Below are 26,694 nucleotides of genomic sequence, written 5' to 3' on the forward strand. Positions count from 1 at the left end.
GTAGAAATTTACATCGACGACGTCGTAGTCAAGTCAAAAGGACACCAGGAGCACCTGGCCGATTTGCGACAAGTACTGGAATGCACGAAGAAACATGGGCTGAAGATGAACCCGAATAAGTGTGCCTTCGGTGTATCCGCCGGACAATTCTTAGGATTCATGGTTCATGAGCGGGGGATAGAAATCAACCGGAAGACCATAGCGGCCATCAATAAGGTCGTGGCCCCGCAGAATAAAACTGAGTTGCAATCTCTAATCGGCAAGGTGAATTTCATCAGAAGATTCATATCTAATCTGTCTGGGCGTATCCAAGCCTTCACACCATTATTAAAGTTGAAGCCCGACCAGGAGTTCATATGGGGAGAAGAGAAACGCAAGGCATTAGAAGATATCAAGCAGTACTTGGTCTCACCACCAGTATTGGTCCCACCTCAAACTAGTAAGCCATTTAAACTATATTTATCAGTCGATGAACGAGCTATCGGGTCGGCTCTGGTCCAGGAGTTCGAGGGAAAGGAACGGGTAATTTAGTATATCAGTAGAAGACTTCTGGACGCCGAAACAAGATATCCTCCAGTAGAGCGGCTGTGCCTATGCCTTTACTTCTTATGCACCAAACTCAGGCACTATTTGCTATCGGTAGAGTGTGTGGTCGTATGCAAAGACGACGTGGTAAAATACATGCTGTCATTGCCGATTTTGAAAGAACGAATTGGAAAGTGGATCTTAGCTTTGTCGGAATTTGATCTTCGATATGAATCGGCAAAGGCCGTCAAGGGTCAGGTCATGGCCGATTTCGTTGCCCAGCACTGCGGACCAGAGGCTACCTTCGTGGAACCAATACCTTGGACCTTATACTTTGATGGATCGTCATGTGGGGCCGGATCAGGAATCGGCATCGTCCTCATATCGCCTCGGGGGGCAAGCTATGATTTCTCTCTGCCGATAGAAGCATCCGCCACTAACAATCAAGCAGAGTACCGAGCTGTGTTGAAGGGGTTACAATTATTAAGGGAAGTCAAGGCTAATGCTGTCGAAATTTTTGGGGATTCCATGCTTATCGTGGATCAATTAACAGGGAGGTCCGAATGCAAGGACGATGTGTTAAGGATTTATTACGAGGATTGCCTGCAGCTTCTGAAAGAATTCAAGTCTGCGGTTATTGAGCACATCCCAAGGAATCACAACGAGGATGCCAACAAGCTCGCCAAACATACATCTGGGTATCGGCCGATTCAAGGCGCTATGGCTCTAGAGCTCGCGACCGATGACTGGCGAAAAGAGATCGCCGATTACCTGAAAGATCCATCTAAGAAAGTGGATTGGCGGGTACGATTTCATGCTACCAAATATGTGTTACTAGAAGACGACTTGTTCTACCGAACAATTGATGGCGTCCTACTCAAGTGTCTAGGAACGGAGGAGGCGAAGACTCTAATGGGAGAAATTCACGAAGGAGTGTGTGGAGCCCACCAGTCAGCACATAAGATGAAATGGATGATTAGGAATAATGGGTACTACTGGCCGACGATCCTCGAAGATAGCTTCAAATATTATAAAGGATGCCAGGATTGTCAGAAATACGGGAATGTCCAACGTGCGCCCGCATCAGCCATGAATCCCATTATCAAACCATGGTCGTTCAGAGGTTGGGGAATAGACCTCATCGGCCAAATCTATCCTCCGTCAAGCAAAGGGCACAAGTTCATTCTGGTAGCCACAGATTATTTCACCAAATGGGTGGAGGCGATTCCGCTAAAGGCCGTAACATCGGCCGCTATGGTTGACTTTGTAAGGGACCATATCGTCTACCGTTTCGACATTCCCCAGACTATTACGACCGATCAAGGAACGATGTTTACATCAGGAGAATTCGAAGAGTTCACGGCCGATATGGGAATCAAATTGTTAAACTCCTCTCCGTACTATGCCCAAGCTAATGGCCAGGCCGAATCTTCCAACAAAGGGATAATTAAGTTAATCAAGAGGAAGATAGAAGAACAGCCGAAAAAATGGCATTTATATCTGACCGAAGCCCTATGGGCATACAGGATGGCTTGCCACGGGGCCACCAAGATGTCCCCTTATCAGTTGGTGTACGGTCACGAAGCGGTACTACCATGGGAAGTGAGGATAGGGTCGAGACGCACTTCACTCCAGGATCAGTTGGCGGCCGATGACTACTCCTCACTCATGAAAAGGGAACTTGATGACTTGGCTGGCCAACGATTGAGAGCTTTAATAAGTATTGAAGAAAACAAGAAGAAAGAGGCCAGATGGTATGATAAGAAGGTCAAAGTCAAGCAGTTCTCTCCGGGAGACCTGGTATGGAAGTTAGTGCTGCCGATCGGGTCAAAAGATCCTAAATTCGGTAAGTGGTCCCCTACGTGGAAAGGGCCATATAAAATCAGCAGATGTGCTCCAGGAAACGCTTATATTTTGGAAACGATCGAAGGAGAAGAGTTTACTAGGGCTTTGAACGGAAGGTACTTGAAAAGGTACTACCCTAGTATATGGGTCGGGGCATAAGGATCAACCATGATGAACAAACACACAGCCGATACAAAAAGAATCGCCTAAAGAGAGAACATAATCGTCCAAATCGGCCGATATATTATTCGGTACGGATGATGGGTTACACGGCCGACGCGGTACAAGTCGCCCTTAAAACAAAAAATAATTAACCACGCCTCTTCTTAAGCTCTCTCTCAACCCGACCTAGTTCTATCAGAAGACGGATGTGCCGTTCTTCTATCTCTTTCATCGCGGCTTCCGCTTCAACTTGACGGGGAAGAGGATGACTCCGGTCCATTGCCAAACATGATGTTCCTGCCGCTGCATCTTCAAGAACGACTTGACGAGGAAGCGTGAGACTTTTGTCGGCTTGAGGTCGCCTGTGGTCGTTGCTGTCAAGGAAGTCCCAGATCTGTCGGACATCGGCAGGGACGTGCTCCTTGAGTTCATCACGATGAGCCCTGATTAGATCCTTGTCTTCTTGTGACAATGGTTCGTCGGAGTACACGAGCCCGATGACTCGTTCGAGCTCAGGACTAAGGCGCCGCGGCTGGGAAAAGCAACAATATATACGGCCGCCGAAGATGTGATTCTTTTCAGAGGAATTAAACTGAGAAAGAGGACGAGGGCAAATCTTTTACCTGATTAATAGAGGAAAAGGAAGAGGATGAAGAAGACATGACTGCAAAGCGCGCCGACGAAAACAAGTTAGGGAAGATAAAGTCGAGTTAAACGGGTGCTCTCAAAAGGGGAACCTAGGCCGGTATTTATAAGCGAAGAGGGCGTGGATGTTTGGTAAGACGCGTCCCATCGGAAGTAAAAAGGGTAATAAATAAGGGGGCGCCGCGAAGGACGGTCAAAGGAGGTATTAATGTTCGTACAAGACTACCAGTGCTTTTACAGGTCGCCCAGAAGGGCGTTGATAGCCGTAATCGCTCGACGCCGGATCTGATCGGCCGAATCCAGGACCCGTTGGTCATCCTCCGCCGATCCCGGGACTTCTGACATGTGGCGGTGGAGTTTGAGAGCTTCGTGAGCCAGGTGCTGCCTCTCCCGCTTCAGATCGGCGATGACGGAAGGAAGTTCCTGAAGCCTCTTCTCTTCGGCGGTTATTTCTTTGGTCACTTGCTCCATCTCCTTGGCAAGTTCTGCTCTTCGGCGTTTGAGGCGATCTATCGTGCCGACGATTCCAGGGCGAGAATCTTCCAGAAAGTGAATCCGTTGATGCACCTCTTGAGCTTGACACTTGTACAGATCTTCTTCTTCACGAATCTTGGTCAGCTTGGCGCGATCGGCCATGTGACGCAGGGCCCTAAAGACCGGAATCCGCATTGACTCGATATACGCGGCCGGCGCCAAGGCTTCTTCCGCCTCTTTTGGTACTCGCCCGCTGACGTCACCAAAAAGCTGCCGAATCGGCGAGGCATCTTCTACCAATCGGCCGATGTCCTCTTGAAGAAGGGATCGTATGCCTTCAAGCTTGGCACGGACGTCATCAGGAACGGAGCTCAAAGTGACCTGACGGGAGGCGACTTCCTCGTCGTCGGAGAGGGCGACCGCGAACGAGAAAAGGCTGTTATTGGGGGTGTCCTGTTCCTGGAAAATAGTAAATCAAAAAGAAAACAAGTCAGTCGATGGTAGCAAATCAGCCGATTAAGGGTGGGAAATCTCTTACCTCCTTAAAACGGATTTCTTCAAGCTGCGTTTGTGAGACCGTCACCCTCAACTCAGGGGCTGGTACCATTGGCTCGTCAAAAGAAGAAGACTCCACAATAATTGGCGCTCTGCTCGGGCCAACTTCTCGAAGGATGACCAATGGTTGATTAGGCGGGGCGCTTAGCGTCCCGGTGACCTGTGTCAAATTTAATAAGAGCATCATCCAAATACTAGAAGAACGGGTTGAAGGGTAGTATACCTCGGCGGATGGAAGCGCCGGCGTTTCATCGACCGCTTGGGCTACTGCCGATTGCTGGGGGTCCACGAGGGTGATCTGTGCAGTCTAATATAAGAGGAGTCAGTATAGAGATAGCGATCGGGAAGATCGGACAACAAGTTTACCTGCATGGCCTCCACCAGTAATGACGCAGCAGCTGCTCCGGCTTCCGTGGCAACTTGAATGTCTACTTCCCCAGCAGTTTGAAGGGGCGGCGCGGCCGAAGTTTCTGCTGATGTAATCATAGAAGGATCGGCCGATTCTATAAGAGCACGTACTCGGCGACTGGTCTTTTTGACAACCTTCTTCTGCGCCTGCTTCGCTCGACCGGCAATAACGTCCACGGAAGGGGCATGATAGCCGATAAGGGGGAAGGTGGTATATGGATAACGGTCCTCTATCGGCCGGCCACTCCGGCTGCGTCTTGGGGGAACGCGGTTTTCAGACTGAGTCAACAGCAAGAGTCAGCATATATGTTTAACAACATTGAAGAGGGAACGAAAATCGGCCAGGGGAAGGAAGAATACCTCAGCATTCGGATTGATGTTGGCTGGATCCAGGAGGTTGCAGTATGTCGATGCAGAAGTGCAGAACAGATACTGTTTCCATTCGGACTACCATAGCTTGAATGGCTGAACGACGAAGGGGGCTACTATCCATTCATTCAGGTCTATGGTATTGGAGTCTGAGATCCGATCTCGCAGCCGATTATAGTCAAGGCCCTTGGTGAGTTCATCTCTGAACTTTGCTCGACCGAGGAAGTATGCCTGAATTGGTAATTGACCCATGCCGAACTGTCGTGCTGCAACGGAGGGGTTGTAGAACTCATACGTATGAGCATCCTTTCCCGAGAAGAAGTTGGCCGGTAAGATTCCCGGTTTAATTAATTCGTCTGTGAGGTCTTCGTCGAATCGGCCAGTAGTCGAGTCAAAGCAAGAAGGGAGCTCAAAGATTGGGTCATCCCTCTGATAAGGGAACCAGACGGTTGCGTCTTCACTAAAGCCATTATAAAAGCACCGGAAATATTCGGTCACCTTGGTAGCAGAGTACGAGCAACCGAAGAAGGCCGATGCCGCTTCGCCGAAGGATGTACATCAGCGTCGGACAGTGGGATTCTCTGCCAATTCAATGTTGGGGAACGTCATGTGCTCCACTCGCTGCTGAGAAATCTTGCTCATGTACAGGTTAAGCCATAAGTTGATAAACCACCAGGGCCCACCGGGATTTCCAATCGGCTCCCCTTGGGATAATTTAACGCCGATTTGGTAAAGCATGTGATAGGTTGCTCCCAGTAGGTGCTTTCCAAGAGGAACGGAAGTCCCTGTCGATAATGCCTCAGCCAGAGCTTGAGTGTTGGTGGACGGACCGGCTGCTCTCCCACAGAAGAAATGTTTCTCTAGCCACATCATCAGGAAGGCCGTGTGCTCTCTGTTCTCGACTGATCCGGCCCTTTTGTTGCATCTGATGAACCCCTTCCATCCGCCGATTCCCCTTATGTCCAGCCGATGAGATGTCGTGGCTAAAAGGCGAAAAGGGGTGTCCGGGGAGGAAATGTCCAGGCCGGTCAGCAAGACTACATCGGCCAAGGTGGGGGTCATGGGTCCGTGTCCAAAAAGGAATGCATTGAGAGCATCGGACCAGAAGTAAGAGGCTGCCATCACTAATGGCTCGTTCCTTTCCATTTGGGATAAAGATAGATCGATGCACTGGCCGATTTTGCGCTCATCCCATTGGACCCTCTTAGAGGCGGCTATCCGCTGGTACCATTCCCTCCAGCCGGGGGTTTCATTCGGCCATGACCTGAAGGTACCCGACCAATGATCTAGGTCCATAGTTGATTGCTTGAAAGGGATCCTATGGGTTTCCAAATTGATTAGGTCGGTTGGATTTGGGTTTCCCATGGGACCAAGGCAGATAAGGCCGAAAGTTTCTGTGAGGCGAATGGTAATGTGATGCCTAACCGCCTAAAAAAGGAAAAAGGGGGTGCAGGAGTAAGAATAGATCTAAAGTAAATGCATTACTGTTAAGGAAAGTTTCGGTAATAACCTCCGGGATAAAGCTCATCGTAATCGGCGGGATCGCCGGTGGAGCTGCAGATGATGAAGCCGTCAGTGGGATTTCGGTTGAAGCCCCAACTTCCACTGACGGAGTTCCTTCTCCCGTCGATAGAGCCACCGCCGTTGCTGCTGGAACCTCCGCCGGAGGCGCCATCTCCGGAGCTTCGGGCGTTGGTGAAGTGCCTAAAGGTGCCGCCATTAGAGAAGTAGGGAGGAATGTGGATGGAAGGAGACACCGGAGAAAACTGGAGGACTAAGGAAGGCGCCGGAGGAAGAAGAAGACCCGTGCGCTAAAGAAGGAAGACGTGAGCTCGTACGGGAAGTACAGGATGTGCTAATATTTAAAGGTGGTCTGAGAAGGGGTAAAAGTGGAATTTTTACCACGCCGACGTTTCGATTTTTTCGGGAGGAGTGGTTGTCGTGGGCGCCCGTTTCGAAAAAATTGCAATCATCAGGCTAGAGACCGCGAAACAGAAGGATATTTTCAATGCGTTCGTTTTGGAAGGGAAGTTGAAAAGAATTTCGAAGTAAAAGACTATGTTTTACTCCAAAACTGGGGGGCATGTGTTGACGCCAGATTTTGACACGTGTGTAATCGGCATCAGGGAAGGAAGAAATCAGAAGGAGCGGCGAGACACAGGGGTGGCGGTTGGGAATCGGCAGATTGGTGCTACAGTCATGGATCAGCCGATTGACCTTTGGAGTTCCGCCTCGCCCGACCCCTGAGTCCGGGGGAGGATCTCTGCCTCGCCTGACCCCTAAGGTCCCAGGGTCGAAGTAGTCAGAGCCCCCGACATGTGGGTCCTAATCGGTTGTCCCTTGCCGATGAGGTGAATAGAAATCGGCCGATTAGGAGGCTGGAACAATTGGGCCGGTGTGGGCCTAAAGAGGATTATGAGGATGAAGAGGGAATCAACCCATAAAGAGAGCGATAATCGATCTAGTACGAATCGTACTTGTAAATATTCATTTTCTGTTTAAATTTAGGGATAGAGTTCTAATCGGATAAGAAGTCGTTTTGTGACAGGCTATAAATAGCCACCCTTGTAGATCTGTAATCATCATCAACTCAATACAACAAACTACTATTCCCTCGTACTTACTTTCAAGCCGGCGACTTCGCCAATACTTTTCTCCTTTTTCACGAGTTCGTACGGGTTGGCGGGGCTGCATCAACTTGACCCCCGGCCGATCTTGTAAGTTCCGCTTATCGAGTAAATTCTAAGCTTTAACTTCGGGCGCATCGCTGTCGTTTCGTTTAGATTTATTCACCAGTTATCGATATTTACTAGAATTCTAGGTTCTACCTGTCGTTCTGGTTTTATCACCAGTTATCCAGCTAGGAATCGGCAATTTCGGCTTTTCTTGTACTTCGTCATTTAATCTATTTATTTTACGCATAGCCGATTAGATCTGTTCCTAGTGTTGTTACTGTAGCGTTGTTTAGATTACTTCAGTGGTTTTCTTTATCGACGTTGCTTGGTAATCGGTCGCATTGTAGCCGATTCCCTCATTATAGCAAATCGGCCGATTCGCTGATAAGCTTTCTCGAGATCGGAACCTTAGCCGATCGCAACCTCTGGGATTTGACACGTTTCTCTCCTTGCCAATCAACAGGTCAGATTGGCTGGCACGCCGCGCGAACCGCACCAGGGCGATCACCCGAACAGGAGCTAAGCAGATTCTCCCGGGTCGTGTGTCCGACGCTGGAGATTCGATCAGCCGATTTCTAGCACCAACAGTACTTTAATCCAATTAGGGAATTTTTCTTCTTACCCTAACAAAAATGGTTAGTTATGACAAATGTTTTAACTTTGGGGTGCGGAAATACAAACAATACTTACATCCTTATTGGCCTGGTTATTAAAAGAGGATTGATTTATCAACATTCTTGCGCCAAAAGATGACAATACCTCCTTATCAATTGAAAAGATCCTTATTTTTATTGTACATTTATTAATGTTTGTTCAAGCTATGAAGCTCAATCTCGAGCTTTTGGAAGATTTGATAGCTACTGTACATTTATTTATTAAAACTATGGAGCTCAGCTTTGAACTTTTGGAAGATTTGATAGCAAAGAACAAGCTATTTTGAATTGCAACATACATGAGCTCTTTTTTGAACAGCTACATGCAACACTAACTTTAGCAGGCAATAGTGGACTTTAATAGGCCATATTTTGATTCAGTATTATGTTACTACTCCAAAATAACATATAGAAAAATATGATGCCACATATTGAAATTTAAGATGAGAGACTAACTATTGCTAATAGATAAAAAAAAAGATTTGCCGCCAAGAATGATTTGACAGGAATCAGATAATTATAGAAGAAAAAGGGTATTCGATAGTTTTTCTTACTTGGAGCTCAAATAACCGGAGCTAGGACTGATTCTGAAGGAGCAGATCTACGCTAGGAGGAAGGGAGGTGGTTGAAGTTCCATGCAGGACAACAAGAGGAGGTGGCCAAGAACCTAAGCTGGAGTCGTCCGTCCGCAGATCTACACGACCACAGGACATGCGCCTTCTCCATGCGCGGCACCACAGCTCCACCACGTCAAGGTCCACGGGGCATGCGTTAGCATCGGAGATTCACCACCCCAATGAGCGGATCGGGCAGCAGCAACGAAGACAACTTACTCACAAGACGAACATGGCATCGTGAGCATCCCGGCTGTTGATGGTGAGGATGACGGCAGGCGGTGCAGGCGTCTGGCCATGGGCGGCGGCAGCATCCTCGTAGGCGTTGATGAAGAGGGAGATGATGAGTCGAGGAGTTGGGGGAGAGGAGGGCGCGCGCGAGGAGTGAAGTGGGGAGTGCAGCCCTCGTCTTCCACAATGGCGACATCACCTGCGCGTCGTCAGTGGCGGTGATTAAAGAGGAGATGAGCAGTCAGATGAGAAAGCTGATGGGTGAATAGGAGCAAAGACTGGATCTCGGGTCAATTGTAGTAAACTTTGGAGATCTTTTTGCAAAATCATCAAGACATATTCCAAGGACTGCAGGTTGATTACGAAAAAGTTGAGGAACTTTTTTGCAAAATAACCACGATGGTTGAAAGAAACAACCGCACTTTAGTATTAGGTATAGATATAGATTTGATATGTTTCGGTCAAACTGGTTAAAAGACCAAGAACATCAACGATTTGAACTAACTCTCTTCATTCATGAGTAGGTGATGTTTTTATGTTGTTTTAATAAATCAGTCGTTCTAGACTTAGATGTATATTTTTTTTGTATTTGTGAGTTTGGATATTTGGAAATAATACAAATGTTTTTTCTCGTAAGTTTTAAAGACCATGTAGATGTCCAACTTTGCTGCTTACAATTTGGTTTATCCAATTTTTGCTATCAAACATATAAATCCGTTAAGACATTGGCATAATATCTAATGTGACACTTTGACTAGCAATATCTCTAAAGAAACATATTATATTAAACGGACCGTTACTAGCACATATCATCAAACTGTTATTGTAATAGAATAATACCATAGTAACCTAGATAGTTTTTTTTCTTTTTTTATAGACATCAGACCATCAGTATGCATTGCATATTGGTCCATTTATATACAGTTGTACTGTGCGGTGAACAACGGATCTCAACGAAGAAAATTGGCTCACAACCCCCTTACAACACTTTCTCAAACCTCACCGCTAGGGCACCCAACGCCCCTCGTATGCACCCTAAAGAACCTTACATGTGTTGTCAAACTGTCGGAAGACTCTAGCAGCTGCTCTCCAGCAGCTGTCCTTTGCTTCACCACTATGCATTTATGTTCTATTTGGTAATCTTCTCTCCCATCTTCAGCAGACAAAGGTTAATAACGTGAGCTTTGAGCTCTCCCCTCCTCTCTTTCTTTATTTACTTAAAAATCTCATGCACATCTTCTTTTTGCATTTTATGATATTTGGGCATTGCCTCAGGACACCTGTTGTAATATACATCACATGCTTCATGATCTTAATATCTCCCTCCCTAAGTAATTAGCTAAACATTGTCTCATGGATGGTTTGATTATTGTGTCTATCTACAATTTGTTCTTATTGTGTTAGTGTGACCTATGCTCTTCCACGAATACATATGAACATAATAAACATGAATTAAGCATATACTTCCAATAGGAACTCCATTATCATATATATTTTCAGTCTTGTCTAAGCTAAACTTCTCTAACTTTAGCTCATTTTAGAGAAAAATGCATAAAAGGTCTACATCATCAAATTAGTTCTATTAGGAAATCATCACAAAATATTTCTTTATAATGTATTTATTTAGTGTTATTACTCTCTTCGTTTATGTTTATAAGACGTACACGCATATCGATATTCAAACTTTGCTATTTTTGACCAATAGTTTAACCAATAATTTTTTATTTTTATGATGTAAAATTGAAATGGTTGGATTTGTAATCAAATGTACTCTCTAATGAGATCATAAATTTATAAACATAAACAATATAATAAGATAAATTAATGATCAAAGGATAATTTGGGAGACCGTGCCATGTCATATCACGCTTATAAAAATAAACAGAGGGAGTAATAATTAATTAAAACTAGAGAAATTCAGTTACGACCTAGCATTATGGTGGGAGAACCATTTATAGAAAGCATCTTCATATTTTTAGCATATAAAAGCATAAAGCATATGGATAGGGCATGCCACTGAATCTATCGATCCACCACTGATTCTCTTGAACTAGTGCATCTTTCTTTTTGCCCCCAAACTGGAATGCAACTGTTGTGTTAGAATCCGCACGTGCTTCTAACAGATGAAGCCCTAGCCCCTCTGGACACGCAACCGCCGCTATGGCCGTCCGTTCCAAAAACCCAACGGCCCCGATCTCCCCTCCCGAGTCCCAGCCGGTCACGCCCGCCGCGTCTCGCTCCCTGCTCGGTGGGGCCGGAGCTCAAAGGGTCCCACAGGCCAGTCACGGGCTCAACCCCACTTACAGGCGGGCCCCGCCCAGCGATTCCCCAAAGGCTCGCGAGCGGCACGACAGCGAGGCAGCGAGAGAGAGAAGCCGCGAGGAGAGAGAAAGAGAGAGAGAGAGAGGCGGAGGAGAGAGAAACCCCTAGTCTCCAGCCGCCTCGCCTCCTCCCCCTCGCCGCCTCCGCTCCTGCGCCGCGCGCCGCCGCTCGAGAAGGAGGGAAGCCCCCAGGGGGTTCGCGCCGCGGACGGCGGCGCCGGCGCCGGTGCCTGCGGAAGGCCTCGAGATCTCGCGGCGGCGCCGCCGGCTGGTGTTTTCGGGTGGGGGGCGGCGGCCGGTGGCGGTGGTGGTGGTGCCCGGTGAGTTCGCTTGATCCCCCCTCGCCGCGGAAGCGCCCAATCGAGCTGCTCCCCCCCTCGAATCGAGGGTTCTGGTGGTCGCCCCCTGCTCCCCCAGGCGACCGCGGAATAAGCTAGCCCTCTCGCTTCGAGGGGGTTAGGGTTAGGTTTTCCGGAATTGCGGTGGAATTCCGCGGCCAAGTCGGCGCATTGGTGCTGCGAGGAGGTGGCGCTGCGTGCCCCCGCGCCAGCAATGATGGGGAAGACGCATAGGTTCTCCAAGGGCCACCTGCTCGGCTTCGTGCCGGATTATCGGCACGGGGTGGAGACAGTGGGGGAGTCCAAGGGGCTCGGAAGCCCCTCCAGGATTGACTCGGGGAGCTCCTGCGCTCCGCCCAAGAGGAAATGCGTCAGCGTGAATTCGGAGGAGGGGGAAGGGGCCTCGGGGTTCAATGTGCGCCGGGAGGTGTTCTCGCTGGCGAGGATGACGGCTCTGGATAAGAAGGACCTGGAGATGAAGCTCCGTGATGAGCTTGCGCAGGTGAGGGCCCTCCAGAATAGACTGTTTCCAAGAGGGCCTGCGGTTAACATGAATGGTGGGGTGGTGTTGGCACCTGGAGGTGGTGATGTGCACCCCAAGAAGAAGGTCGAGAAGCTCAAGAGGAGCAATTCGGTGCAGTCGGACAGGGGAGCGCTGCCACCAGTGGTCGCCGCACCACCTGTAGCCAGCACTATTAACTACGCAACGTCGTTCAAACAATGTGGCAACCTTCTGAAGTCCCTTATGAGCCATGCCTGGGCAGGCCCGTTTCTTGTCCCGGTTGACGTTGTAAAGCTGAACATCCCTGATTATTTTGATATAGTCAAGCAGCCCATGGATTTGGGTACCATCCAGAAAAAGATGAATGCAGGCATGTACTCTACACCTCGGGAATTTGCTGCAGATGTGAGGCTTACTTTCAGCAATGCTATGAATTACAACCCGGTCAATAATGACGTTCATCTAATGGCCAAAACTCTGAACAAGACCTTTGAAACACGATGGAGGCTTATTGAGAAGAAGCTTCCTCAACCAGGCGAGAAGCCTCCTCAACCAGACGAGAAGCCTCCTCAACCAGATGAGAAGCCTCCAATGAGGGAGCCCTCGAAAAAGAACAAAACTAAGAGAGATGCCATTGAGAAAGAAGATCCCATCAAGAAAAAACCCTCAAAGAAAAGCACACCTAAGCAAGACATCTTTCAGGAAGAAGATTTGCTGGACAATCCAGTTTTGCAACCAAAGAAGAGGAAAACCTCTCCTTTGGTTTCCTCTCCTTTGCTACAAGATGCTCCATTGGTAGAGGCCGTTGTTCCAACTGGAAAGAGAATAATGTCGAGTGAGGAAAAATATGAATTAAGTGCAAGACTGCAATCATATGGTGCATTGATTCCAGATCATGTAGTTGAGTTCATAAGGAGTCATGCTGATGATTGCGGTGCTGATGAAGAAGAATTAGAGCTTGATATGGATGCTCTTGGTGATGATACACTTTTTGAATTACAGAAGCTACTTGATGACTATGACAGGGTTAATCCCTCAAGAAACCTTACAGAAGAGGACCCTCACGAGGTTGAGGTGGGTGCTGTTGTATTAGAGGTTGCTATTTCATTGGTTATTTTGGTAAATAATTGTTTTATGTTCTGTTCAACAGTCTCGGAGTCAACATGAGCTCATCAATCCATCAGTATGTAACGAAGAAGGTCTGTTATCCTCACCCATTGCTCATTTATGATACTGATTGTTCACGTAAGTTATAAAATTTTATATGCATGTTAACAGGCAATGAGCTCATTGATGAGGATATTGACATTGGGGAGAATGACCCTCCAGTTTCGACACTTCCTCCTGTTGTATTTGAAGTTGAAACAGCAGACAGAAGCAGCAAGCGTAGTACATCTAGCAGCTCAAGTAGTGACTCAGAATCATCCTCTAGTGGTATGTATTATGTAATTTGACAAGCTACACCCTAATTTCCTTTTCTGATTGCTATGATACTGGAACCAACAAAGTATGTCACAAATTATTGCTAGCTTTCTGCCCACTTTTTTTATGCATATTGCACGATGCAGTTGGTGATCTTATTGACCTTGTCATCCTTAAAGCAATAAAGCTAGTTAAATAAGCAATCATAGTTGGGAAAGGGACAGATCGATCTTTGATATATTGAATTGACACTGGCACCATTACTCTTATTTTTTTCTCGGCTGTGGTCACTTTTGTAGTTCTGCAGTAGTATTTGGTAAATGCTATATGTTATTGGTGGTAACTCCATGTTAGCCTTTGGACTTTATTAGCATGCCCACAGAAAGAGCCAATATGTTTGTGTGTTTGTGCTTCTAGCAGTTGAGCTTAGGGAAGGATCTATCGTACTTGTTCCATAAGGAACATCGCGCTCACCAGCTCAATTGAATGTAAAGATATAAGCCAACATGATCATGCCTCACTTTCTTCTATGGTCTGCACCTTTTCTAGTATTGTGCACTTTTCACCTTGCTTAGTGAAGTCAGCATAGAACAACAGGCAACACATATCATGATCACACAACACTATATAGTATAGTGCAAGCGTGCAACATTTAGTTTTGTCTCTTCATGATGTTACTTATATTTTATTTAAAATATGTTGTGAGATTTTGAGCTACTTTGGACCTAGACCCATTTCATAAGTCCAGGGAAATAAGATAACAGAAAACCGGGGGTGAGGGGTGCTTCTTTTTTATGGTCTACGCTAGTATGCATGACAGCAGTAATTTTATAGAGACCTGTTTAGCACCTCTTGTACTATGAATGGACCCAATTATGCTGAATTCCATGAAGAACCATTTTCACCAAGTATTTCACTGAATGATGGGATCTGGCTTCAGCTATTGATAAGTGTTTATGAATCATTTGTGTATTAGAAAGGTCAATTGATTAATTAGCACATGATTATCTTTCTGTATTTCTGGACTGGCTGTTTGTGCATGCTACAGCAGCAATTCTGGGAAATCCTTTGGTTGTAGTTCAGAAAGATGAAACCTTTTTTAAGCTTTCAAGTAAATTATACCATTGAAAAGACCAGTGTGCTTTTAAAAGATTCTCGCGTGAGCTTTACAATAAATTATGGGTCCCTTACTATTCGTCTTTGAAAAGTGTCATTTTATCTGCAAATGGGATGATCTTGATGGGGTATATTATGATTAAATGATGTAGTTCCATTTAAATTACAAATCTAAAAGTTCACATTCTATTTGGCCAACCAACTGCACTTTTCTAAAAGAATGTCTCAGAGCCAAGCCATAAAAATGCAGAACATATATATAACTTGGAGGTATACTTCCTTTTACGGTCTTGCCTACTATTAGTAGTAGAGCAAGAAGGGAGAGAACCTGCTAGCTTCTCCTGCTGCATTACTGTTTCTCTTTATTGTGTCCTTAGCTTGTCTAGGTTGCCATGTCCAACACAATGCTAATATTTCTGTTTTGACCTCTCAAGACTCAGATTCAAGTAGCTCTTCTGGAAGTGATACGGATGCCAAAGCTCTTCCACAAAACAGCGGGTTAAAGGTTCTTATACATATCTCTCTTTATCTGAATGTTTTTTTGGAATTGCATAAGTCCCAGCCAAACTAATTTCTTTCTGTTGATGCAAAGGATGTTTTATGGCACGTTTCAATGGTGGTTGTCTTTTTTTTTTTGACATGCAGGAAAGTGTTCTACCTGTGGATTGCTTGGACCAGGAAAAGGGTAAGAAGGTTCACTTGATTGGCCTATCAGTATTTTGAATCTCAACGAAGCCCTCTTATTTCCTGTCTACTATTATAACCTCATGGAACCTACCCAAAACCAACCAGAGTAATGACGCAATGACAATCAAGTCTATAGTTCATACCTTTTACAAGTATCTTACACATATTCGTCTGGATGAGACTATTGGCACATATTATGTTTCGCAATGGATCAAACCCTATAGTTTTAGATCTAGATAATGATACGAGCTACACTTGATCCAAGATAAACCACGGGGGTTGAGCTGCCCATCCAAATTTTATTTGTTTTAATCTGCTGATGAATTGCTATCTGGTAGCAGTCAGATCCAGGGTTTATTTTCATATGGTCAATTATTGAGTGTTACCTTCAGAATTCAACAATTGGACATGTTTTTCACTTTTTTGTTTTACTAGAATCATTCCCTTATTCCCTTTGAACCATTATACTGGAAATTTTCTATATATATCAGCTTTTTTTTTGGAAAAGAAAGGACAAATGATACTTCACCTCTAAATGCTTGTAGATATCATTAGCTGAACTTTGCAACTCAGAATAGCTGCTTGTATCTTACACTCTCTTTTATTCTATTTGCAGGTTCACTTAACACATCAAATCTACCAGAGCAAAGTACAGAACCTGTATCTGTCACTGCTGATGGTGAGGGTAAGCATGAATTTTCATGATGGCCTGTGAATACCCAAAACTTCTGTGGTAGAAAAAATGGGTTGCCTTACAGGTCTATATATGGAACTTTTAGGGGAAAATGTGTCTGAGAAGCAGGTCTCCCCTGAAAAGCAAATCCGAGCTGCCCTTCTGAGAAGCCGCTTTGCTGATACAATTCTCAAGGCTCACGAAAAGGCACTTGACCAGGTGTGTATGTGCAAAAATGGTTTGTTGAGGGCATTGTTTTCTAGGCTTGGTTGGCGTTATTCTCTGTAAGCTTACCTGACTGTTAATATCAAGGTTACAAAAAAGGATCCTGAGAAGCTTCGGCGTGAGAGGGAGGAGCTTGAGAGGTTACAAAGAGAAGGTGAGATGCAATAGAATCCTTTTAAGCTGGCAGCAGCTGTATGACATCATTTCTATTACAGAGAGAGCCCGGTTGCAAGCTGAGGCTAAAGCTGCAGAGGATGCTCGCAAGAAGGCTGAAGCAGCAGCGGCTGCCGAGGCTGCTGCAGAAGCTAAGCGGCAAAGGGAGCTTGAGAGAGAAGCAGCTCGTAAGGCTTTGCAAGAGGTAATATCTGCTATATGTTTCCCACCTGCAACATCCTGCTCTGCTGTTACCATACGATGGAGTCTAAATACTGTTGGCTTGCAGATGGAGAAAACTGTTGACATCAATGAAGGTAGCCTCTTTCTGAAAGATCTTGAAATGCTCGGAAGTGTCACAGGTGAACAGATGCCCAACTCAGTTGGTGAAATGAGTCCAGCTGATATGCCAGAGGCTCTAGGGTTTCAACTGGGTGGCAACCCCCTAGAAAAGCTCGGATTGTACATGAAAAATGATGAAGAGGATGATGATGGTGATTTCACAGATGAACCTGCGGTTGATGTCGAAGAGGGCGAAATAGATTAACTGCTTCTGGACCATTTTTGACACTTTACAGGTGGCCTGTTGGCATGACTGATCTGCATAGCTGTTCTTTTGATATCTTTGATACACAAAGTGGCCTGACGAAAGATCGAGTCGCATCAAAACCTGATGGTCCTGCATTCACTTTTGTAACTGCCCAAGTTTTGGAGGCAAGTTGGCATATGTAGCAAGCCTCAAATGTGTTGGAAGTCACGTCGTGGTGCATGTGAGGAGTTGCATGGAGCGTACTCATCGTTTCGATTGAGAATATCTCTGTACTTTCCATATCCACGGAATGGTTTGGTGATTTTATTGGACATTTGATGAGGCCACATAAGAAAATGAAAAAGGGGGAAAGGATTGAGGGAAAGCATAAGGAATGATGGTTCTTGGCTCTTGAACACGTTATGTGTGAGCCATTTTTGAGGGGTAGTTTTAGAACCATTTTCCTGTTGTGAATGTAATATCGGAAACTGTACAAAAGTTAGGCTGATAGATGGAAAACATTGTCTTTAATTTATGCAGTGCCCGTTCGTCATTGATGACTCAATCTTTTCCTGAATCCTGTACTAGCTTTCATGAGATCCTGATGTTACATATAGCTTTGGGATCCTGTTGCTTATTCACAAGTTTTGAGATGTAGATTGCCATGCTCATGCAGGCTGTTGGTAACACGATCCTTGGTCCATCTAGAGTCGCTCTTGGTATTTAGAAGCAAGCTATCTGTATGTTTTGATCGTTTGTTCAAACAAAATTGTTTGAAGAACGTCAGATTGTCAGAACACAGAACACCTTGTGTACATTCATAGTATCTCAAGAAAGAAGGGAACACTGAAGGCAATTGCACCGCCTAATGTGAGTTTTGGTCGTGGCGAAGTAAAGGAGTTCCATTTGAAACTTGAGAGACGTCCAGCGTCAGTTGAGTATGGCTTCAACCGCGGATATGGTTTGTGTTGAATTGGTCATATTTACTGGTAGAATTTGTATGTCCTGGCTTTCAGAATGATCTGCCGAAGTCCTCCAATAGGCGACAGTACCATCAGCAGCACCCCAAGAACAATGCAGATCTGAAGAGCACGGAAAATACACGGAGAAAATCACAGGACAGGTTAAGCAGAGGCATTTTATTGAATATAGTCTGGTTCTTGACCATTTGGTAAGCCATGAGAGGCTGAAACCTTCTGTGCTTGTAGATTGTGAGCCACATGATGCAGGGAAGCTGGCAGAAACAAGAGAGAATTGTGGTCATCCCTCAGGTTACAATTCTGGACCTGATTATGTATCTTAATGATTCATGGTACTTGAGATTGCAAGAAACAATTCAACTGAAGCAACATGGTTGAAAGTTGAAACTAATATGAATCAGTGAGCTATTACGAAATAAGTTGTAGGTGTGAAGGCAAATCCACCAAAGAAACTGAGCAATGCACTGAAGAAAGGGAAGGCGATGGCTATGAACATTGTGAAAACTGCACAGATCGCATCTCGTCAGTCTTGTTTGTCCAATGTGATTTGTGAGCTACAGACCTTGAGAGTTTACACTGAAGAGTTCAATCCAGACTTCAGACAAGGCATTACCAACATAGACAGTCCAGGCTATCAGACGGCGCGTCAGGCCTGGACGGAACCGAAACTTCCTGCCATGTGGAACTTGCAGGAACACATGGGAAGAGCCACGCCATGGCAGTCCGCGGTCGCCGCGCTCCCTGGGTCTGGGCACCGCGACCTCTCGACGCGCCGCCGCCGCCGCCGCAAAGGCTGAACCCACCCACCCCGCGCTCACGCACTAGCACCCTTTGAAGCTGGAAGAAATGAGAACGGCGGAGGCGCGCCCAGTTCGACGAATCCGAGACGAACGAGCTCGCATGGCCGGCAATGGCGGCTTACTTGGTTGGTACCCAGCGGCGAGCGCTCCTCCCGGTCAGCCGCCGGCAAGACCGCAACCGCGGCTCTGAGAATACGGCGAAGACTGGCTCCGTCGTGGGAAGGTGAGGTGAGGTAGAGACCCTTTGGCATCACATTTCGTCAGGATTGGCTTGCCGTTGCTCCTGTCCTGCTCTTGCAAGAGGTCACCTGCAATCAGAGTTTGATCTTGTTTTCTTCCACAAATCTTCGTACGAAGGCGTTTGGTTTCTCGAGCTAAAATTAGTCCATGTCACATCGAATATTCGAAGACTAATTAGGAGAACTACATATGAGTTAATTATAAACTAATTGCACGGATGGAGGCTAAACGGCGAGACGAATCTATTAAAGGGGTGTTTGGGAGGAGGGGGCTAAATTTTAGCCCCCGTCACATCGAATGTTTGACACTAATTAGGAGTATTAAACCTAGACTAATTACAAAACTAATTACACAACCCCTAGGCTAAATCGCGAGACGAATCTATTAAGCCTAATTAGTCCATGATTTGACAATGTGGTGCTACAGTAACCATTCACTAATGATGGATTAATTAGGCTTAATAGATTCATCTCGCGATTTAGCCTAGGGGTTCTGCAATTAGTTTTATAATTATCTTATGTTTAGTCCTCCTAATTAGTATCCGAACATCCGATGTGACAGGGCTAAAGGTTAGCCCCCTCTTCCCAAACACCCCCTAAGCCTAATTAATCCATCGTTAGCAAATGGCTACTGTAGCAGCACATTGTTAAATCATGGACTAATTAGGCTTAATAGATTCGTCTCGCCGTTTAGCCTCCATCTGTGTAATGGATTTTATAAATAGTCTATGTTTAATACTCCTAATTAGTATCCTAATTAGTATATAAACGATGTGATAGGTGCTAAAAATAAAATAACAAAAGGGAACCAAACGCCAAGGATGTTTGGTTTGTAAAAATCAATTTTTTTAAAAAAATAGAAACGATTTGTAACAATTGATATTTGACTTGGCTTCGTTCCAAGCTAGGTGTCTTGTTGAAATTGACACTGTCCTATGCCGTTCTTTCGAAAGGGGGAAAAAACATGAACATGCAAGAGTGGACGAAGAAGACGCCGACATGGCTGGGGAAGCAGGATCAAGAAATTGAACCTGGCAACCTGCCTTCGCCGGAGCACAGTTGTCGAGTGGTTGCATCTCCATGGCCAGAACTGAACCTTGTCATGTTTACAGGCACGAATGATCCAGCGGTGGTCAATTTCTAATCCAATTCAGTCTAGGAAATTTGGTGTCGGAGCAGTAGTTTTACTTTGACAATTAAATTCCACAGAGCTTTCATGGGATAAACACGAGTAAAATTTGGAAATAGGAGAAAAATAAATTTTTGGTGCTCAGAGCGCGATGAACCGGTCAAAGTGTCAAACATCACGTTGCACCCCGAAATATCAAACATGTCTTCTTCATGATGTTTCGTACATGCTAATATGTGTGCTCTAGAAAAAAAAGAAATGTGTGCAACTACTCTATCTAAATTTGTCAAACGGAAATTTGTCTCGGAATTTCACCTGGTAGCTCTCCATATGGCCAAGATCCAAATCCAGTCTCTTATGTTAGATTGGGTAGATTCCCTGTAAATCTTGTTCCCAGTCCTTCATTTTCTTTTGGTTTTGGTTCCTGATTTTTTCTATTTTTTGGATCTTTCGGCCATGTTTTGTATTTGAACCTTTTTGTTGTTTAACTCTTTAATAAATTCAGTAGGGGATCCCTTCCTGTTTCTTTTAAAAAAAAAACTACTCTACCTAATTTCCTCGTTTTACTTGTTCATCATCAGGCTCAATTGTAACTTTGGTTTGGTCATGCAGAACGTGCTTATTTGGCACGCGACTTTGCGAGGAGACTTCCGGCCGGCTGCAGACAAGTCAGAAGTCTTGCTCGGTTGCTCCACGGCGACTTGACTTACTGTAGATGACAGATCGAATAGTTCACATGACCGATCGGCCTACTACCGCGAATTTGCAGCACGTGTAAGTTTTCTGGGTAAGTGGTAGTTCCAAAGATTAACAAAAAGTACAATTTTTTTCGAAACACACAACAGGCGTAATATATGTACGCACGCACACTCATCCTTACCTAAATAAAGTTATTCTTAAGGAAGACACAACGATGTCAAACGATCACAATTGTTCGAGAAAGGACTAATACATGAGAAGACACAACAGCCCTCTCTTCATCATATCCACTACTCTCATCATCGACCACCTCGTCATCATCTTTGTCTCACTATTGCTATCAAAATCCATGTTGGAATCCTCCTAGTTCTCGTCCTTCGCCTCTTCCTTGAATATCCACCTAAATGTAGGTGGCTGCCAAGTCAAAATCCAACAACAACAACAGTGCAAATGTCATCGTTATTGTCATATGTTTTTGGAGACATTTTTTCGCTTGGCCCCCGCGTCGCCCCCGGGTGACTTGGGGCGGCGCCACCCCCTCACCTCAAGCGCCACCCCTTCCTCCTCACCGCCGCTGGAGCTTGCTGGCAGAAGTCTGTCCGACTGTGATGAGGGCGGCGGCGGGCGCACTCATTCCCCACGAACCCCCTCTTCCACCTCCACATCTCCCCCACCTTCTCATCTCCTGATGCTACTGTGGTGGCTGCTGGCGGTGGCCAACGCCCGGGATGCCCAGATCCGGCGCCAGCAAACCCAAATCCAATGCTGCCCTGGCCGCTGGGACCCCTTGGTAGATCCATGGAGGGTGCTAGTGGGGGCCGGATGCCCAAATCCGTGGCGGTGGCGGCCCAAGGTAGCGACTGCCCGCGGCGGAGCTGACCTCTCCTGGGCTGAGCTCCAGGTGGAGGGCGTCTTCTTCACCTTCGGTGACCGCCACCGTGGGGAGCCCCTGGGATGGCTACCTACGGTAGGTCCTAGTGGGAGCTCTTGGCAGATCTCTTGGGTGAAAGCTCTTCTCGATCCTGTATTGATCGACGACGGTGGTGGTTGTGCATCGCTCCCTTCTTGAAAGCGTCGTTGAAAGGATCTTGCTGTCTTCTTCTCCAGGTGAAAACCTATGAACTACTAGGTTGGTTCTGGTGGCGGCGGCAGCGGTGGCAGTATTGACGTCGCTTACGCCATGGGGACGTCACCATGGAGGTGTTGAGCCCTGCGATGCTGTGGTCGAGATCGCGATTATTGTACCAGTAACAATCCCATCATCTCCTGTCCCTAAGGAGGAGAGAGGTGAAAAATAGTTGCTGAGTGTGGGCAATACAAGTTGGAAGCAAGATATGGAAGAAGATCGAAGCTTAGTCTTTGTTTTCTCACTTAGTCTTTAGCTTTTTTTTCTTGTTGTTTGAGTTCCTCAGTGTTGAGGGTTGGAGTCTAAGTACTCAATGTATTTTGTTTGGTTGCATATATCCAACTATGGATATAGAGGCCGGATTCTTATCCATAATCTAAAAAATTTTTGCACTTTCAAGATACGTATAGTTCTTGGTGCCATTATTTTTGCTAACATTAGTTCTTGTACACATTTTACCCTAATTTTTACACTTTCGTGATCTACCTTGCGATACATTAAATATAACATGGTGTGTAGATCATGAACTAATCACAATCCTTGGGTCAACCTAGAGTGTTTAATCATCCATTACAAAGAATCATTCTCTAGCCGCTCTTTCATTTGCCCAACTATAGATCATTCTCTCAGAAGTCCAATCTAAACACAATGAACTATATGTGGATGAAGGAAATACAAACCACCAACATTTTTTCTCCCTTACACACAAATACACCAACTTTTCCCTAAAATATTGACAAACATGACATATACATGCATATATGATAACTCAAAACCGTCTTGTGGTTAGTCACATAATTAATGGAATTGTGAAATGTATGTCATGGATCATCATCAGCTAGAATCTTGAATTGGATATGTGACATTCCCATATCTTTTGGCATGGCAAGTTCAAATTAGGTGTTGGTAATCGGTTCGCAAAGGATCCGACTAACTTCACTGCCTAGTGTGATTTTCTTTTGTCGTGGAAAAAACAAAATGGAATTTCACAAAACCTGTTTTAGCTGATGATGGTCCGAGGCATATGTCTGAGGGTCTGTTAACTATGGCTTGGGTTTGTGTTGAATTAATCATTTCTGGGGGTAATCTTGGTAGAATTTGTACGTCTTGATTTTCAAAATGATCTGACGGAGTCCTCCAATTGGTGATAGTACCATCAGCAGCACTCCGATAACAATACACGCCTGGAGAACATGTAGAGCATAGAGGAAAATGATATTTGCGTTAAAAAATGGAGAAAAAGGGAAAGCCTAAACATAAACATTTTAATGAAGAGAAAAACCAAAAATAGTATGTATAGTTCAGTCTTACCCAGTTGGTGAACCATGAGAGGCTGAACCTTTTGGGTTTGTAGACTGTGAGCCACATGATGCAAGGAAGCTGGCAGAAATAAGTTTGATTTGGTCAGCTCTAATTAAATTCTTGACCTGATTATATATATTGATGAATAATAGTCATTACTAGAAGAATGTAGCAGAAACAAAATGTGTAAATGGATCAGTAGCTATAGGGGCTTACGAAATAAGTTGTCGGTGCAAAGGCGAATCCACCGAAGAAACTGAGCAATTCATTGAAGAAGGGGAAGGTGATGGCTACGAACATCGTGAACGCTGCACATGTTGCATCTCATTAGTCTTGTTTGTCCAGTGTGATTGGTGAGCAGGCCTTCATATCAGACTAGACTGAAGAGTTCAGCTCAGAGTTGGGCATTACCAACATAGGCAGTCCGGGCAATCAGACGCAACATTAGGCCTGGGGGAAACCAAAACTTCCTCACCAGCACCGTTTCTAGCATGTCGAACACCGGCATTGCGTAAATCTGCAACACCAGCATTTAGTCAACAGAGATAGTGCCGATCCTTACTGCTAGAGTATATCTCAAGGATTACAATAGTTAGGATGATACGAATTGTTAGCATTACGAACCCTTTCCATCTTATCTCTAGGGGGCTTATTGCACTTTGTATCCCTTTCCATCTTATCCAAGCCTGGCAAACACGGTGCAGTTCCTCAACAGAGATGGTGCATTCTTGCTTGATGCATCCTCATTTTCATGGTGTTTTCTTGCGCTTGTGGCTACATGTGCAACTACCTGGACTAAAACTACCCTAGCTCCGGCTAAATGAACCATGGCTTCCCCAACCATATTTTCACCATGCCTCGCTCTGTACTACCTCTACTTTGCATGGGCAACTTGTCGGCTTCCTCTATAGCCATCACATCAGAGGAGGTTTTTTTTTGTGGTGCTGTGTGTGGGGGGTGGGGAGTTTGTAACTCTTCTACATGGCAGAGAGTTGTTAGAGTTTGTTTTGGGAATAACAGCAACAAAAATATAACAAGAACATATACTCGCTCTCAAGGCTCAATACAATCGTCATTCAACGCATTATCTAGCACTCTCATTTATACTTATCGCTAATTAATAAGATGTGTGAAGACATGTGTATGTACCTGGTAACCGCCAAGGAGATGGACAACGACCATCATGTTTGCGAGGGCAATGAGCCACTTTGGTTTGTTGAGGGTTATGAGGATGTTATCATTGACTTGGTTGCCAAAGGCCCAGTAACCAACGAGCGAGGCGGGGAAGTAGCATATCGCGATGATGATGTAGGCGACGACAACACCCTTCCACATGGGCTTCTTAGACGGCTTCCCCGGTGTCGATGGAATGGTCGCCTGGATCTCTAGCACCACGTTGTGCCCTGCGTACGCGAAGGCCACATCACCAAGTGCACCGAAGAAGCCGAACACCTTCCCTGGTGTCGTCGTCGCACGAAGGTGGTAGTCCACCTCCGCCGACTTCCCCTTGGCTGCTGACGCGATCCATGCGATCGTCGAGTAACTGCCACATGAGTATTTGTATCACCGATCATTCAAGCTATATATAATATAGTCATGTAGCTTTCAGAAATTTGCCGGACAAGCTACAGTAGTTACTGGACTAGCTGAGGAAAAGAAGGGCATCAAGTGAAACCGTACCAAAGCGACATGACAGCGGCAGCAAGGGAGACGCCAGAGATGGAGTGGAAGTTGGGGAGCTGGGAGAGCACCAAGTGGGCGGAGGCGAAGATCATGATGAAATACGTGAGCTTGATGTGCTTGCAGTCGGGGCAGACCACGTCGTGGAACTTCTGCAGGGACTGGCCGCCGGTGACCATGTACACGATGTTCAAGCCCACCTCCACCACCAGCTGCTGCGGCACGACGATCCAGAGCCCCAGCTTCTCGCCGAAGGCGTGCTGCCCCAGCTCGTGGTACCGGTCGAACCGCTTGCCCGGCACCATCTCGTGCATCTCCACCATCTGCCACAAGGTGTACAGCGTGATGATCCATGACAGGATCAGCACCGTGATGCCAGCCTCCCTGAGAATCGTGATCGACCGGGAGATTGAAAGAAAAGAACCAACAAAAATGTGTTCATGAGAAATATCACAGATGACTGAACTGATGAGCATGTTATGGCGATCGCCATGGAAGACGGGCAGATGTTTTTCTTTTAAAAAAATTAATGAGGAAGATGGTTTAATGGTACGGACCAGCCGAGCTCGGACATTGCGTAGGGAAGGCTTAGCACGCCCGCGCCGACCATGGCGGTGACATTGTGGAAGGCGGCGTACCACCACTTGGCGTTCCTCTTGGCGTTGATCGGAAGCCAGTCATCGATGGACTTCTCCTGCGCTCTCCAGCGGCCTTCCTGAGAGTCTGTGCGGCCTTTGGGCGCAAGAGCGAGGCTGGCAAACTGCAGAGAGTTCGATTGGTCATCACAGACAAGCAAATCTCGACCTAATTTTATCGTCTTTAATTTCTCCCACAAATCTTTGTAATAAGGATATTTGCTTTAATTTTTAACAATCTAAATTCGACATGACTTCCAAATCCAAGCTAGATATGACGCACCTTGTCTGGAGAATATTCGTTGTCGAGTTGTTGAATCTCCATGGCCGGCCGGCGGGATCGGAGCTCCTCAGCTCGACGATGGATGGCACTGAGCCTTCATTCAGCAATGGAGAAGGATCAGAGCAGAGGCGGCAGAGAAGTCGTCTTCTATAGAGCGCAAGTGAAAGGGAGGTGACAGCCTGACAGGTGACTCAAGATTAGCTGATGCGTTTGTGGAGGGCGACCCGTGGATAGGAGTCAACTCGGCGACGTGGCTCTATGCTAGGCGTCCGATCCCCATCGGATGGTCCGGCTGACAGCGGCCGTGGCTATCATTTATGGCTACCATTATCAGGTGGCCAGTTTAATTATCTTTTGTTTGAATCTAGTACTTCGAGCAGCACTACGTTTTACTTTCTTTTGACATGTTTTCTAGAGCTTAAACGCAAATACGATTAGAATTTAGAAAAAAAACATATAGGACAAGAATTTGTGCGGTTGAGTTCGCGACGATTTGGTCAGACGTAACGTTTGCACCCCGGAGAATCATAACATGATCATGCAGTGCCTGCTGGTGAAAGCGACCTGACTATTTTAGCTCGTTTTTTTACTTCTTCATTCAAGTTGCTTGTAGTTCAACTGGATGAGATGGTGACAGTTTGTTTTAATTTGATCAGATCCAGAGTACGTTTGCGTGAGAATTTGCAACGAGACTTCCTG

General features: G+C 45.8%; 2 protein-coding genes across 3 annotated transcripts; one reads left to right on the forward strand and one right to left on the reverse strand.

Moving 5' to 3' along the window:
* The first annotated feature begins 11,530 nt into the window (after positions 1–11,530).
* On the forward strand, positions 11,531–17,687 carry LOC101764641 (transcription factor GTE9). Of its 2 annotated transcripts, none has more exons than XM_004972904.4 (10): positions 11,531–13,391; positions 13,468–13,516; positions 13,596–13,751; positions 15,290–15,360; positions 15,501–15,540; positions 16,159–16,227; positions 16,322–16,434; positions 16,528–16,594; positions 16,656–16,798; positions 16,883–17,687. In XM_004972904.4, the coding sequence occupies exons 1-10, from the start codon at positions 12,030–12,032 to the stop codon at positions 17,138–17,140; spliced, it is 2,328 nt and encodes a 775-aa protein (XP_004972961.1). In that variant the 5' UTR covers positions 11,531–12,029; the 3' UTR covers positions 17,141–17,687. The 2 variants fall into 2 exon arrangements, with proteins under 2 accessions (XP_004972961.1, XP_004972962.1); XM_004972905.3 differs by having other exon boundaries at positions 15,296–15,360.
* A 3,497-nt stretch (positions 17,688–21,184) lies between these two features.
* LOC101765312 (lysine histidine transporter 2) lies at positions 21,185–26,128 on the reverse strand. Its single transcript, XM_004972906.4, has 8 exons — positions 25,996–26,128; positions 25,635–25,837; positions 25,078–25,461; positions 24,547–24,940; positions 23,809–23,914; positions 23,614–23,705; positions 23,407–23,475; positions 21,185–23,279 (listed from the first exon to the last, which is right to left on the reverse strand). The coding sequence occupies exons 1-8, from the start codon at positions 26,035–26,037 to the stop codon at positions 23,166–23,168; spliced, it is 1,404 nt and encodes a 467-aa protein (XP_004972963.1). The 5' UTR covers positions 26,038–26,128; the 3' UTR covers positions 21,185–23,165.
* Positions 26,129–26,694: the final 566 nt, after the last annotated feature.

Source organism: Setaria italica, chromosome VI (assembly GCF_000263155.2).
Source record: "Setaria italica strain Yugu1 chromosome VI, Setaria_italica_v2.0, whole genome shotgun sequence".
NCBI classification, from domain to species: domain Eukaryota; kingdom Viridiplantae; phylum Streptophyta; class Magnoliopsida; order Poales; family Poaceae; genus Setaria; species Setaria italica.

What these genes read in the sequence shown, in the direction of transcription:
- LOC101764641 (XM_004972904.4), top strand. Translation starts at nt 12,030, where the DNA reads ATGATGGGGAAGACGCATAGGTTCTCCAAGGGCCACCTGCTCGGCTTC. An exon ending in TTGCTTGGACCAGGAAAAGG is followed by an intron (nt 15,541 to 16,158) that starts GTAAGAAGGTTC and finishes TTCTATTTGCAG; the next exon opens with GTTCACTTAACACATCAAAT. An exon ending in TGAGAGGTTACAAAGAGAAG is followed by an intron (nt 16,595 to 16,655) that starts GTGAGATGCAAT and finishes TTTCTATTACAG; the next exon opens with AGAGAGCCCGGTTGCAAGCT.
- LOC101765312 (XM_004972906.4), bottom strand. Translation starts at nt 26,037, where the DNA reads ATGGAGATTCAACAACTCGACAACGAATATTCTCCAGACAAG. An exon ending in ACGAATATTCTCCAGACAAG is followed by an intron (nt 25,838 to 25,995) that starts GTGCGTCATATC and finishes AACTCTCTGCAG; the next exon opens with TTTGCCAGCCTCGCTCTTGC. An exon ending in TGCCCGGACTGCCTATGTTG is followed by an intron (nt 23,706 to 23,808) that starts GTAATGCCCAAC and finishes CAACATGTGCAG; the next exon opens with CGTTCACGATGTTCGTAGCC.